Raw genomic sequence first — 15,234 nt, forward strand, 5'->3', positions numbered from 1 at the left:
GTCTGTGAACTGATGCTAATCTCTTCTTATAGGCAGATTTGGAAAGGAAGTCAAAATACTATCTTTGATCAGCTGCATATTTAAGCAGACAGTGCTTCACCAAACTCAAGTTTCAGAGTTGCTCTGAAAATCTGGAAATATAGCTGCTTAGCAGGGGCTGTTCGAAATATATACAATTTATCAGAGAGCTATTAGGGGAGGGTATTTCCCTGAACAACTTTCAGGCTACAAACTGAAAGCAAGATAATGTTTTCTGATTCATCTTTGTGCTTTTTAAAAAGCCAGGTCACATCAATTATGTTTCTTGTCTTCCATTATTATAGACATTCAGGGTATGTTATGCGGGGATTTAGTATCTGTGTAAGAGATGAATTCTCCATCACGCTTCATTTTGGACAGCCACTGGCCCATCACTTGAGTGTGGGAGGGGATCACTTAGGTGGACTGCCTTGATACATGCTTTCAAAGTGACTTTCTCTAAGGCTGACATGAGGAAAACGTTCAATGTGAAAGTTGGCACATTTGACCATGAAGAGGGGACTTTCACAGCTTCTGCTTCACAGACAAAACCTGGCTGTGGCTTTGAGCATGCCTAGCTCTGCTAACAAGTTTCAAGGAGCCAGAAGATGGAAGTAAGAGCAGTTTTTATTGTGAAAACTGGGAACAAGAAGGGGACAAGGAAACACCAGAAGAAACATCCTTCATACAAAATATGACCTCATCTCCTCCTCCCACCGCCTCTCTTCACAGCAATAGAGTCAACAGATCTAGTTGGAGGTGCAGGCAGGTGTTCTGACCTAAAGAGTCATAGTTTTCCCCTTCCACTTCAGTCTACCTTTTACATGTGGAAAGTGCCTAGAACAGTTCTTGGCACACAGTAAGCCTTTTAGCATCATGGTGACCTACCACCCTGTATCCCTCTCCAGCCAGAAGTCCTATTTCCCTGGAACTGATTGTTATTATTTCTTGCTGCATCCAGTCTGTTGGTCAGTCAGTCAGTCTGCTATTCATTTATTAAATACCTACAAAGTGCTATGAGGTGGAGACACATTCACCTTAGGAAAGAGGAGGTGATCAAGTGAAGGCAATGAGTGTTCACAACTCAGAGCTCACCTTAGAAGAGAGGAAATCCGTGGCTCAAGGAGACTGAAGATTAAGGACTCAAGCTCCAGGAGGAAGGATCCAGAAATGAGCGGGAGGTTGGATGTGCAGGAAAGCTGTTCGGTTAGGTCCTATGTCTGTTCTGTCACCTCTTCTATGCCAAATCCTGTAGACAGTTTGAGCAGAGAGAAGTAAAGATGCCTGCATCCCTGTTGCTGAAGTGATCAAAATAGTCTTGCCTGACCCTACCCTACCCTACCCTACCCTACCCTACCCTACCCTACCCTACCCTACCCTATAGGACTACAAAGAGAACAAATGGGAGTGAGTGATACTTCTGAGGCCCTTTAAGCATGTGTATCCCAGTGCAGTGCTATTCTAAATTTACTAAAATTATATAATGCCACAGCATATGATGTGGTGTGCTATTCTCTGAAGATGTGCAGAGACAGGTGATCACTGGTCAGCCTTTTGCTGTGAAAGAAACAGGAAAAGATGGGGTCGTGGTTGAGGACAGGTATCACAGTGGCCCTTTCACATTATTTTTCTGAGTACAAAATGCTCTCCTCCCCAAGGTTTAGTGAATATATTTGGTCATTTAAAATTTGTTCAGGTCAGGAAGATTTAGTCATTAAATGGGTGACTGTCTGGATGCAAGGTTGCAACATGCTATTAACAAAGACCCTTCAATAACAATAGAAGAAAGGAACTGACACCTATAAATAGTTCTCACTAGTAATGCTTCCCTCTCCACCTTCTTGCAACCCTTACTTGTAGGTACTCGCAAAGATTCAGTTCCACAAGTCTTACTCCCCGAGGAAGAGAAACTCATCATCGAAGAAACCAGAAGCAATGGCCAGACCATCATTGAAGAAAAGTGAGTAGGCTAAACCTTTTCTGATTTGTCTGCAGGCTGGAAAGATGAGTCTGGCAAGGCAATGTGGCTCTTGCAAAGCCTTCTCATCTGGGAATGCAGCCCTCTTTGCTGATCATGCAGTTGGAAGCTTTGGGAAGGCTTCCCCTTAGCAAAGGAGAGACACAGGGGAAGAACTCTCATCTTGGTGGCTGCCCCTGGAGCCCACTCCACCATCCAGTAAGGTGCTTCAGGGTACATAAGAATATCACTCTGCATGGATGTAGGAGGCACCTGGGAAGGCCATGACACCAATTTCCCTGCCCAGAGGGATACTTTTCACATTTATTGAGTCAAGCACTGGACTTTCTCTGACATGACCTCATTTAAAATCCTAGAGCAATCCAGTGAGATAAGCACTACTTTCACCACTTTTATAGATGAGGCAACTGAGGTTCAGGGTGATTATGTCCCTGGCCTACCTTTGCACAGTAGTGAGGGTGACCTAATGGGGGAAAATCAGGTTAAATACTGTATGGCTCATAAAATAAACACAAAGTAGCTAAATAATTCCTTTGTTTAAACTTGAGTCATTTCTGAAGTCAAGCCTAAATTTGCAATAGACAGTGTATTACAAAGTGCTTGGCATCATCAGTGTACAGTACCTTTCCATCTGGTGTATGAAGTGATATGGCCAAATGGTAAAGCACTTGGGCTTATGAGAAGAACAGCCCTGGTTCACCTCCAGATTCTACTACTTGTTGGCTGTGTGACCTGGGGCAAGTTCCTTCACCTATCTGTGCCTCAGTTTCCTCATCTTTAAAATGGGTATGGTAGTAATACTTTCCAGGTTGTTGTGAGCTTAAATGGAATAATAAGTGCATATAAAGGTTAGCACATGGTAATCACTCAACAAATAATTACATTACTATAATTATTTATAATATAAATGTTTATATTATAATTATATTATTTAAATTTTTATTTTTATTTTTAAAATATATCTTTATTGGTTTCAGAGAGAGGAAAGAAGAGGGAGAGAGATAGAAACATCAATGATGAGAGAGTCATTGATCGAGCCCGCAACCCGGGCATGTGCCCTGACTGGGAATCGAACCCCGATTGCCTGGATCCTAGGTCGATGCTCAACAGCTGAGCCATGCCCGGCCAGGCAAATTTTTATTTTTTAATTACAGTTGACATTCAATATTATATTAGTTTCAGGAGCATAGCATAGTGGTTAGACATTTATATAACTTATGAACTGATCTCCAATAGGCCTAGTACCTACCTGGCACTAAACAGAGTTATTACAATATTATTGACTATAGGGAGTCCCAAAAAAATGTATACACACTATGTCTGTAGATTCTATTACATTTTGAAAATAAAATGTATTTTAATAAACACTGCCCTTATAACTATTCAAAGTATGTATTCATTTTGGGGGGATATCCTATATATTCTCTATGCTGTACTTTACATCCCAGGGACTATTTTGTACCTGCCAATTTGTACTTCTTAATCCCTTCACCTTTTTCACCCAGCCCCCAAAACCCCTCCCATCTGTTAACCATGTTAATTTTCTGTATCTGTGAATTTGTTTCTGTTTCCTTTGTTTATTTTGTGTTTTAGATTCCATATATAAGTGAAATTATATGATATATTTCTCTCTCTCTGACTTACTTCACTTAACATAATGCTCTCTAGGTCCATCTATGTTGTCACAAATGGTAAGATTTCATTCTTTTTATGGCCAAGTAATATATATATATTACTTCTTTATTCAATCATCTATTGATGGACACTTAGGTTCCTTCCATGTCTTGGGTATTATAAATAATGCTGCAGTGAACATAGGGATGAATATATATTTTCATAATAGTGATTTAGATTTCTGTGGATAAATACCCAGAAATGGAATTGCTGGGTCATATAGTAGTTCTAGTTTTAAAATTTTGAAGAACCTCCATTCTGTTTTCCATACTGGCTGTACCAATTTGAAATCCCACAAATAGTGCACGAGGGTTCCCTTTTCTCCATATCCTCACCAACACTTGTTGTTTATTGATTTATTGTTGATATCTCTTCTGACAGGTGTGAGGTGATATCTCTGGTTTTTTTTTAATTTTATTTTTCAATTACAGTTTACATTCAATATTATTTTGTATTAGTTTCAGGTATATCTTATTGTGGTTTTAATTTGTATTTCTCTGATGATTAGTGACATCAAGCATCTTTTCATATATCTATTGGCCATTTGTATGTCATCTTTGGAAAAATGTCTATGCACGTCCTCTGCTTGTTTTTTAATTGGTGTGTTAGTTTTTTTGGTGTTAAGTTGTATGAGTTCTTTATGAGTATGTCAAATAAGGTTGTTGGCATCAATTCAACACCAACAGGAATTTCCAATTTGGGCTGTGATGAAGAAGAAAACTTTATTCAGTGCAAACAGCTCAATAGTGTTGCAGCTAAATTATGAAGCAGCACAGCTGTGAAACAGCCTGGCTGTGAAGCCCTAGGGTGAGCCAGCCATGAGTCCAGGCAGCCCTAGACCCACGCCCCTCTGCATATAAACTGTTCTGTTCTCCTCTGGCAAGATATCTTTTGTGTTTCATCTTTGGTGGAAAGGGAAAGTGCACTCTCTAAGCCAGAGGGAGCTGAGTCATTCAGACAGAAGTCCTGGCCCCGATCCATGACTGGTTTGTCCTCAGGCAAACAAAGACTCCAAATCCTCGAAGTTTGATTGGTCCAAAAGGCACTGTTCTGATTGATCAGAATGGAGCCACTCTGATTTTTTTTTTTAATATATCTTTATTGATTTCAGAGGGAGGATGGGAGAGGGAGAGAGAGAAAGAGAGAGAGAGAGAAACATCAATGATGAGAGAGTCATTGATTGGTTGCCTCCTGCACGCCCCTGACTGGAGATCGAGCCCACAACCTGGGCATGTGCCCTGACCAGGAATTGAACTGTGATCTCCAGGATCCTAGGTCGATGCTCAACTGCTGAGCCACGCCCAGCAGGGCTGATTTTTTTAGTGAAGATGTTGATGGTGATATAGCTGCACAGCTCCTATTGGATGGGGAAAGCCTCAGTTCTATTGGTTGAAATAGGATTCCAGGAACTCCTTTATAAAGGCTGGCTCAGATGGAAGAACCGGAGTTCAGGAAGGCAGTTCAGTGCAGAGGCAGGCAACTTAGTGCAGACTTCTCCCGGAAGTGTGGCTTGTGTGAGAAGCCCCTGTGTAGAAATGGCTGCTAGGCTCTGTTTTTTGTTTGTTTTTTGTTTTTTAATTTGAGCCTAGTTAGCTATGAGGAGCCCTTCTTAGTTGATATCTTTTTTTTTTAGGGTCCACAGATATCATTGGTGAATATCTTCTCCCATCCAGTAGTTTGTCTTTTTTTTTTTTTGTTATGGTTTCTTTTGCTGTGCAAAACCTTTTTAGTTTGATGTAGTTTTTATTTATTTTGTTTGTTTGTTTCCCTTGCCTGAGGATCCATATCCAAAAATAAAAATATGTTACTAAGAGCAATGTCAAAGAGTTCACTGCCTATATTTTCTTCTAGAATTCTTATGGTTTTGGGTCTTACATTTAAGTCTTTAATCCATTTTGAGTTTATTCTTATATATGGTATAAGAAAGTGGTGTAGTTTCAGTTTTTCTCACGTATCTGTCCAGTTTTCTCAACACCATTTATTGAAGAGACTATCTTTACCCCACTGTATGTTCTTACCTTCTTTGTCATAGATTAATTGACCATATGGGTGTGGGTTTATTTCTGGGCTCTCTATTCTGTTCCATTAATCTACATGTCTGTTTTTATGCCAGTACCATGCTGTTTTGATTGTAGGGTGATACCTCCAACTTTGTTCTTCTTTCTCAAGATTGCTATGGCTATTTAGGATCTTTTGTGGTTCCATATAAATTTTTGATTACTTATTCTATTTCTGTGAAAAATACCATTGGTATTTCGATAGGGATTGCATTGAATCTCTAGATCGCTTTGGGTAGTAGGGACATTTTACTTATGTTAATTCTTTTTATATGTGAGCATGGTATATGCTTCCAATTATTTGTATTTTCTTAAATTTCTTTCTTCAGTGTCTTATAATTTTCCGAGTACACATCTTTTACCTCCTCAGTTAAATGTATTCCTAGATATTTTATTTTTTAAAACGTAACTTAAATGGGATTGTTTTCTTTACTTCTCTTTCTGATAGATTGTTATTGGTGTATAAAAATCCAACTGATTTCTTAATACTAATTTTGTATCCTGCTACTTTACTGAATTCATTTAACAGTTCTAAGAGTTTTATAGTGAAATCTTTAGGATTCTCTTTTTATTATCATGTTATCAGCAAATAATGACAATTTTACTTCTTCCTTACCAATTTGGATGCCTTTTTTTTCTTGCCTAATCGCTGTGACTAGCACTTTCAATACCATGTTGAATAAGAGTGATGAAAGTGGACATCCCTGTCTTGCTCCTGGTCTTAAGGGAAATGCTTTTAGTTTTCCCCTATTGACTAGGATGTTAGCTGTGAGTTTGTCATATATGGCTTTTATTATGTTGAGATATGTTCCCTCCATTTTTACTTTGCCGAGAGTTTTTATCATAAATGGCTACTGGATTTTGTCAGAAGCTTTTTCTGCATCTATTGATATGATCATATGATTTTTATCCTTCATTTTGTTTATGTGATGTATCACATTAATTGATTTGTGGTTATTTTACAAACCTTACATCCCAGCAATAAATCCCACTTGATCATGGTTTACGATCCTTTTAATGTATTACTGGATTCAGTTTGCTAATATTTGTTGAAGATTTTTGTTTCTGTGTTCATCAGTGTTGTTGTTCTGTAATTTTCTGTTTTTTGTAATTTCTTTGGTTTTGGAATCGAGGTAATACTGGCCTTATAAAATCAGTTTGGGATCTTTCCCTCCTCTTCAATTATTAGGAATAGCTTGAGAAAGATAGGTATTGCCCGGCCGGGCGTGGCTCAGCGGTTGAGCATCAACCTAGGATCCAGGAGATCGGGGTTCGATTCCTGGTCAGGGCACAGGCCCGGGTTGCGGGCTAGGCAGCCAATCAATGACTCTCTCATCATTGATGTTTCTATCTCTCTCTCTCTCCCTTCCTTTCCTCTCTCTGAAATCAATAAAGATATGTTTTTTTTTTTTAAAAAGAGAGAAAGATAGGTATTAATTCTGCTTTGAATATTTGGTAAATTTAACCTATAAAGCCCCCTTGTCCAGATTTTTGTTTGATTCAGTTTTGTTGGTAGTAATTGGTCTGTTCAGATGTCCTGTTTCTTCTTGATTCAGTCTTGGAAGATTGTATGTTTCTAGGAATTTATGCATTTCTTCTAGGTTGTTCAATTTGTTGACATACAATTTTTTGTAGTATTTTCTTATAATCCTCTGTATTTCCTTGACGTCAGTTGTCACTTCTCTTTCATTTTCATTTTTGAGTTATTTATTTGGATCTTATCTCTCTTTTTCTTGGTGAGACTGGTTAAAGGTTTATAAATTTTTAAAAATCTTTTCAAAAGATCAGCTCTTAGTTTCATTGGTCTTTTTCACTGTTCTTTTTTTAGACTCTATTTCATTAATTTTATCTATGATCTTAATAATTTCCTTCTTTCTGCTAACTTTGCACTTTATTTCTTTCTAGTTCCTTTAGGTATTAGGTTAGGTTGTTTATTTGAGATTTTTGTTATTTCTTGATGTAGGCCTGTATTGCTATGAATTTTCCTCTTAGGACTGCCTTCCCTGTGTCCCATAGATTTTTGGTTGTTGTCTTTTTATTTTTATTTGTCTCAAAGTATATTTTGATTTCTTTTTTATCATGGTGTTAACACAGTCATTGTTTAGTAGCATGTTATTTAGCCTCCAAATGCTGTGTGTTTTTCAGGGGTTTTTTTCTTATAACTGATTTCTAGTTTTATACAATTGTGATTGGAGAAGATGCTTGATATTATTTCAGCCTTCTTCAATTTATTGAGCTTCGTTTTGTGGCCTAACATGTGGTCTATCATGGAAAATGTCCATGTGTGCTTGATAAGAATACGTATTCTGCTGCGTTGGGGTGAAATGCTCTAAAAATCATTTAAATTCATCTGGTCTAATGTGTCATTTAAGGCTGCTGTTTCCTTGATTTTCTGTCTGGATGATCTATTCATTGATGTTAATGGGTTGTTAAATTCTTCTACTATTACTGTATTACTGTTGATCTGTCCCTTTATGTCCATCAATATTTGCTTTATATATATATAGGTGCCCCTACATTGTGTGCATAAATGTTTACATGGGTTACATCCTCTTGTTGGACTGGTCCCTTTATCATTATGTGATATCTTTTTTTGTCTCTTATAGCCTTTGTTTTAAAGTCTATTTTGTCTGATATAAGTATAGCTACCCTGTATTTTTTCATCATTTCTATTTGCATGAGATATCTTTTTCCATCCTTTTACTTTCATTCTGTGCATGTCTTTTGATCTGAAGCAGGTCTCTTGTCAGCAGCGTATGTATGGGTTTTGTATTCTTATCCATTCAGCTACCCATGTCTTTTGATTGGACACATAATGTATTTATATTTAAAGAAATTATTGATAAGTTTATAATTTTTGTCTTTTTATTATATGTTTTTGAGGGTTCCCCCCCCCCCTTTTTCTTCTTCTAGAAGTCCCTTTACCATTTCTTGTAATACTGGTTTGGTGGTGATGAACTCCTTTAGCTTTTTCTTGTCTGGGAAGCTATTTATCTCTCCTTTGATCCTAAATGATAGTCTTGCTGGGTAATCTTGGTTGTATTTCCTTGTTTTGCATCAGTTTGAATATTTTGTGTCCATCTCTTCTGGCCTAAACATTTTCTGATGAGAAATCACCTGACAGTCTTACGGGAGCTCCCTTGTAGTTAACTAATTGCTTTTCTCTTGCTGCTTTCAGGATTCTCGCTTTGTCTTTAACCTTTGCCATTTTATTTATGATGTGTCTTGGTGTGGGCCTATTTGGGTTCATCTTGTTTGGGACTCTCTGTGCTTCTTGGACTTGTATGTCCTATTTCCTTCACTAATTTAGGGAAGGACGTTTTCCATCATTATTTCTTCAAATAGGTTTTCAATCCCTTGCTCTCCCTTTTCTCCTTCTGGTTCCCCTATGATGCAAATGTTGACAATTGATTTTATCCCAGAAGTCCCTCAAATGATTCTCGTACTTTTAAATCTTTTTCTTTTTGCTGCTCCAATTAGGTGTTTTCTGCTACCTTGTCTTCCAAATCATTAATTTGATCCTCTTCTTCATCTAATCTGTTGTTGATTCCATTTAATGTATTCTTTTTTCCCCCATTTAATGTATTCATTTCAGTTATTGTATTCTTCATTTCTGACTAGTTCTTTTTTGTGGTTTTTATCTCTTTTTGTAAGTTCTCACTGAATTCATCTATTTTTTCCCCCTAAAGTCATTGAGCATCCTTATAATCAATGTTTTGAACACTATCTGATATTTTGTTTCCTCCATTTTGTTTAGTGCTTTTTCTGGAGTGTTGTTCTGTTATTTCATTTGTGACATGTTTCTTTGTCTTCTCTTTTGGGCTGTCTCCCTCTGTTAGTTTCTATGTATTAAATGGTGGATCTGTTACACCTGGCAGTCTTGGCAAGGTGACCTTTTATAGTAGGTTCCCTGTGGGATCCAGTGGCACAGTCTCCCCAGTCACCTGAGCTGAGTGCTCCAGGGTTGTCCCTTGTGTGGATTGTGTGTGGCCTCTGATTATAGTTGGGCTTTGGTTGTTGTTGGCACATCAGTGGGTGAGATTGATCCTCAGGCTAATTGGCTGAAAGGACTGTCCATGACTATAGTGGATGAACTGTTGTTCAGGAGCTGACATCATGGAGTAGAGTTTGCTTTATCAGGAGCTCTTGTGCCTGCCAAATACACCTTTTGGGTGTGTCATTTGTTGAGCTAATTGGGTGGTAGTCTTGTGGTGTAACACTGGCCACTGGGTGTATTGATTCTGGGGCCTCTTGAGAGGGTCTCCAGTGCAGGCCAAGGCCAGCCGCTGCCTGTGCCAGTCCCATGGCCACCTGGTAGGGGCTACAGAGTGATCTGCTGTTGGTAGCTGCCTGTGCCTGTGCTGGGTATGGAGGTGCCTGGGAGAGGCTATGCTGTGAACTGAGGCTGGCTTCCATTAGTACCTGGCTTGGGCCTGCTCAGCAAGAGGAATAGGGCATGTCAAAGCCAGCTTCTGATTGTTTGGAGTTTGTGGACCTTTGATAGATTTTAGCTAAAGTCTGCAGTGGGCTGAGGCCAGCAACTTGTGAGGAACAGCCACTGAAAGATGTTCAGCCTGGTGCACAAGTTGTGTGCAATGGGGTCTCAGGGAAACTCCAGGGCGGGGTGAGCAATGTTTGCCAGGTTGATGGATCTCAGAGTTGGGGCCTACCTGCTCCTGATGACTGGGTGGAGGGAGGGTCTATAATAATAATTATTATTATAATTATTATTACAGCTATATTAATTTCTACAACTTTGTGGGGTTTTCAGTGGAATGTGTTATTATCCCCATTTTGTATGTGAAGAAAGTAAGACCAAGAAAGAATGAGAAGGAACTGGTTACCCAAGGTTAGAGGTCTGGTAAGTGGTAGGATTAGACCTGAACCCAGATCTCTAAAGTCTTTGTCCAGGAAAACAGCCAGAGAGGACATGAATGCTTCACAACTCAGCTAGGGTGCTTTATCCTTTTCTGGAATATATGGGATCTTCCCGAAATAATGCTCCTTCCTTTGTTGTGTCATGTAGGGTCATTCAGGGTCATGCAGGATCAGATAGGTGAGAAGAGCAATGCTATAGCACAGATAGTGTAGGATTTGTAGGGCCCTGTGATACCTCTCGTTATATGTTAGGTGACGTTCATTCCTGCCCTAAAGAGAGAAATAAAAACCTGATGATAAGCCCTAGCCTCTTTTTTGTACTTACTCAAGCTGGGAAGTGAGTGGCAAAGGAAGAAGTATAGAAAAGGTGCAATGACATGGTGTTTGCATGAGCATGTGTGCTGATGGTGGTTAGCCCATAACAATGAGGAACACAGGGACAATTTATAGCAGTATCTCCTCTGATTAGCTAGAAAATCCACTGTATTTCAGGATCTGTAATTCTATAAATCTGCTTTTCTTGTTAAGTATCACTTAACAATACTTCAGTGCCAGCCATTAATCTCTGAACTTTATGTTCTAGGAGCCTCGTTGACACTGTTTATGCGTTGAAGGATGAGGTGAAAGAACTGAAACAGGTAATGAAGTATAAAGGTCTTTTTTTCATATCATAACAGGACCACTCCCTCTTCCTTGTCACACACCAGTAGATGTTCTGGGGAAAGGTCCAGGAACAAAACAGTGAGGTGTGTCATCAAGGTGGGTTTTGTGGATTTTACCATGTGACCTTGGGTTGAAACTTCTGAGGCTTGCTTATGTACCTATTTAGCTATTTATAATAGGGTCCCAAACTTAGTTAAAAATTTCATGATTCCTGACATTTACAGAATTTAAGAAAAGATAAGCCATTTGGGAGCGCCTACCAGAATCATAAATCATAATTTATGGGCTCCTGTGCAGATGTGATCCAGTGCTCCTTGATGTACACACTTCCTTGTGTTTGAGGACTAGCTATACCTGGTGACAGGGTAAAGGATGGATTAGAAGGGAGAAAGACCAGACACTGGAAGACCACTTAGGAGGTTATTACAAAACTCAGGGTGAGACATGATGGAGGTCTGACCTGAGGCAGTACTACTGAGGTTGCAGAGGAGGAAAATAAATGTGAAGGAAGGCACATTGCAAAGTTAGAGCCTGTGAAACATGATGGTGTGATTTTGGGATTAAGAAAGAGCCAGGGATTGAAGATGAAGCTTTTTACCTTGGTGTCTAGTTTGATATGGTGATGCCCTTCATGGAGATCAGCAACCACAGGGGAAAGATAAGTTTGGGATGATGGAGATAGAGTTCACTTTAAGACATAATGAGTTTGAGAGACTTGTAATACTTCTAGGGGGAAATACGAAGTTGGCATTGGGGAGTGTGGAGTTAGTGCTCATGAGACAAGATGAAGTAAGTACCGGAGAGATTTTGGAGACCTCTTAATAGATACTTGAGTTGAAAGAGAATAGACACTAAGTGAAAAGAGTATTGAATTAGCAGAGGGCCAGGGCCAGAGCCTTAGAGGATGCTTATATTTCAAAGAAGAAGAATGCAAAATGTTGGTCAAAGAGAGATAAGAGAATCAATAAGCTGCCTGTGTTAGGAGCTGAGGGAAAGGAGTTTGAGGAAGAAAAGTGTAGTCAGTAGTGAAGGCCGCCAAGAGGAAGAGCAGGAGGAACCCTGAGAAGGGGTCCCTTTGTTTTGTAATCAAGTATTTTTCCATTATAGGAGAATAAAAGGATGAAGCAATGCCTGGAAGAAGAATTGAAATCAAGAAGGGACCTAGAAAAGCTGGTCCGGAGGCTGTTGAAGCAAACTGATGAGTGTATTCGGGCTGAGTCCAGTAACAAGACCTCCATTCTTCCATAATTATCACTGTGCACCTGGGCAGAGTGTGCCTTCAGTGCATCTTGAAATGTCCAGCTGAATGATTTGGCTCAGTTTGCTCACTTCCTTGGTTTTTATTTTGTATTTGAGTCAGCCCCCTTCCCTCTGTTTGCTTGAGTGTTTGTTTTTGTTTGGTTATTGGTTTGTTGGTTACATTTTTTCTGACAGGGATAAAAGCAAGAGGTGGTGGAAGTCTCCCCAGTGTTTTTTTCTATTCAATAACAAAAGGAAAGCTAATCTAGGCAAATGACTTAATTGATCTGATGGCCTTCAGTTCCTAGTACCTCTTTAACAACCATTACCCTTTTGGGGCTGGCTACTATCCCAAAGCCACTGGACATGGATTATTAAAGGTGAATTTGACTTTCCCCCAGTGCTTTCCTGTACCTGGAAGCCTGTCAGTACCTAATTTACTGACAGCAAAGCTTTCTGAGCTATGACTAGAGTAGGGTGAAAGACAAACACATTAGCCAAATGATTCAGTTGCCCTTCCCTGGACCATCAATTCCCACCCCTCAATGCATACTTTTTTTTTGTTACTACCTGATGTTATCTATAAGACCAAGAAGACAGTAGTGCCCTTATTCCTTTTGTGTTGGTTAACATTTTAACTCTGTGGGTCATAAGCTCTGGTCATTCATGCCAACGCCAAATCCATTAGCAAATTCCACTGGATATTCCTCCCTTCATCAGCAGAGTTGACCACCTCTTCTCCATTACATAATAGGATTTTCCCCCTAGCCTTCTGCCTCATGTGTAAGTTTTGTACTTCCCCAGTGCTTTTAGCCAACCATACCAAGTGGTGTGCAAAGTAGTATGTGTGTGCTTTGCTTACTTTTTAAAAATATAGACTGTGAGCAGGTATTATATCTACATTGCATATTCAAATTGCAGCTTCTCATCTTTAAAACAATCTGTCATTGAGGAGATAATGTGCCCCAGTAAACAGCTTTGATTCACGTTATTGCTCTCCCATATATGCTATGAGAAACTGTAATATTCATCAACCTCTAAGAATTATTTGTAGAAATGTGCTATTGGTCCAGTTTGTATATCTGGAGAAAAAAAAAAGAGTGCTGGTTACTAGTGAAGCTGATTATTTGGAATTGGTTTACTCAAGTTTCTCATCAAGTCAAGCCATTGCCTTTGTAAGCATCTCAGAAATTAGAACTGTGACAAACCAGATTTAGAAGATGGTCACAGAAGAGTAGCACACATCCAAATTCCGCCCAGTTGAAAGTCATCTCTCCCAAAGAGGTGAAATTTGGCCAGGTGGGAAAGATCACTGGAAAGAAAGACAAAAGGCCAGTGGACTGATCAAAGTTGTCTTCCAGGTACATTTGATAGGTGCCTATAAATATGGATTCTGCAAATATCATTTAGAAACCAAACTTGAAACTTGAACCTCCCAGCTTGGTAAGCCCTTTTGCTTTCCAGTACTGGAAGGTATCAAATTCCTATAGCTGCATGGTACGGGCTGTTGACTGCTTACTGCACAGCAGAAATTGCACCATTCACAGGAAATGGACTATTCCTGTGGTCCAACATCAGCCAACCACACACAGCTGTCTTTGGAAGCTGAAGAGTGAAGATTTCTAAGAATTGGCTGTTCTGTTTTTAATTACAGCAGTTTAGATGTGCCATCCTTCACCTAAAAATTAAAAACAACACAGATCTTAGCATTTGCTCTCTCTGTGGTTAGTCAATGGCTTGCAGTAAATGTGCAAAGTATATCCATAGGAAACATTTTTGTGATTACAAAATATTTTAGTTGATAAGGTATAGCTTAAAATATTGAAAGGTCTTTATTTTAGAGTGACATGTATATATATGCATGTTTTGGCAACTTGGCCCTTATGATGAGAGGCCCACAGTACTCTGGATAATGAAGCTTGTGCAGAGTGGTGTCCACGCTCACACACTAAACAATAATATAAAGGAAATGAAGCCATGCTAACCTGAGAGCAGTGTCTCCATAGTTGTGTTGTTTACAATACTCTATAAATGGGTTTCTGTTACCCTGTAATTAAGCTGTTGCCCTTGGAGGCCTTTCAGTTCCACTTCTATCATGTCCCTTCTTACACAGGCTCAAATTTTCTAACTTGTTTTTATTTTGAAGACTTTTAAAATTGACATTTTCAATAAATAAGAATAACAATGCTTTATAAAATAAGTGCTGTGTTTTTAAATATTTTTTATTTATTTATTTATTTATTTATTTATTTATTTATTTATTTTATTTAATTAATTAATTTATTTATTTTTGCTGGCTGGTGTGCAGAAAGATTTTTCATGCTATGTCAGCTTCCTTTCCTATTTCCTTCATCATCAGGCCCCCTAGCCAGCTTTGACCTTTTCCTCTCAAGGCAGGTAATATTTGCTCCTCACTTTATACAAATAATATATGCCATGAGACAGAACCTTCCTTAATTTCACACCTCTCCTTCTGACCCCAACCTATAAAGTGTCTGTACTTCTCACCGTTTTCTTTCCAATACTAGAAAGATATCCATTTTCCTGATTAAGCTTATCCCTTGATCTTTTTTCCCCCCCTTAAATGTATCTTTATCGATTTCAGAGAGAGGAAAGGAGAGGGAGAGAGAGAGAAACATCAGTGATGAGAGAGTGATCAATCAGCTGCCTCCTGTACGCCCCCTACTGGGGGTTGGACCCGCAACCCGGGCATGTGCCCTGACCTGG

The 15,234-nt window shown here is 39.0% G+C and overlaps 1 protein-coding gene across 4 annotated transcripts in view; it reads left to right on the top strand.

Moving 5' to 3' along the window:
• ARHGEF6 (Rac/Cdc42 guanine nucleotide exchange factor 6) overlaps nt 1–14,699 on the top strand; it is a 102,016-nt gene extending 87,317 nt beyond the window's left edge. For all 4 annotated transcript variants that reach the window (XM_016216552.2, XM_016216553.2, XM_087813340.1 and 1 more), the window contains 3 exons: nt 1,879–1,978; nt 11,189–11,243; nt 12,376–14,699. In XM_016216552.2, coding sequence (XP_016072038.1) covers nt 1,879–1,978; nt 11,189–11,243; nt 12,376–12,516 — 296 coding nt within the window. In that variant the 3' untranslated portion in view covers nt 12,517–14,699. The remainder of the gene's footprint in view (nt 1–1,878; nt 1,979–11,188; nt 11,244–12,375) is intronic.
• Nucleotides 14,700–15,234: the final 535 nt, after the last annotated feature.

Source organism: Miniopterus natalensis, chromosome X, assembly GCF_054644295.1.
Source record: "Miniopterus natalensis isolate mMinNat1 chromosome X, mMinNat1.hap1, whole genome shotgun sequence".
NCBI lineage: Eukaryota > Metazoa > Chordata > Mammalia > Chiroptera > Miniopteridae > Miniopterus > Miniopterus natalensis.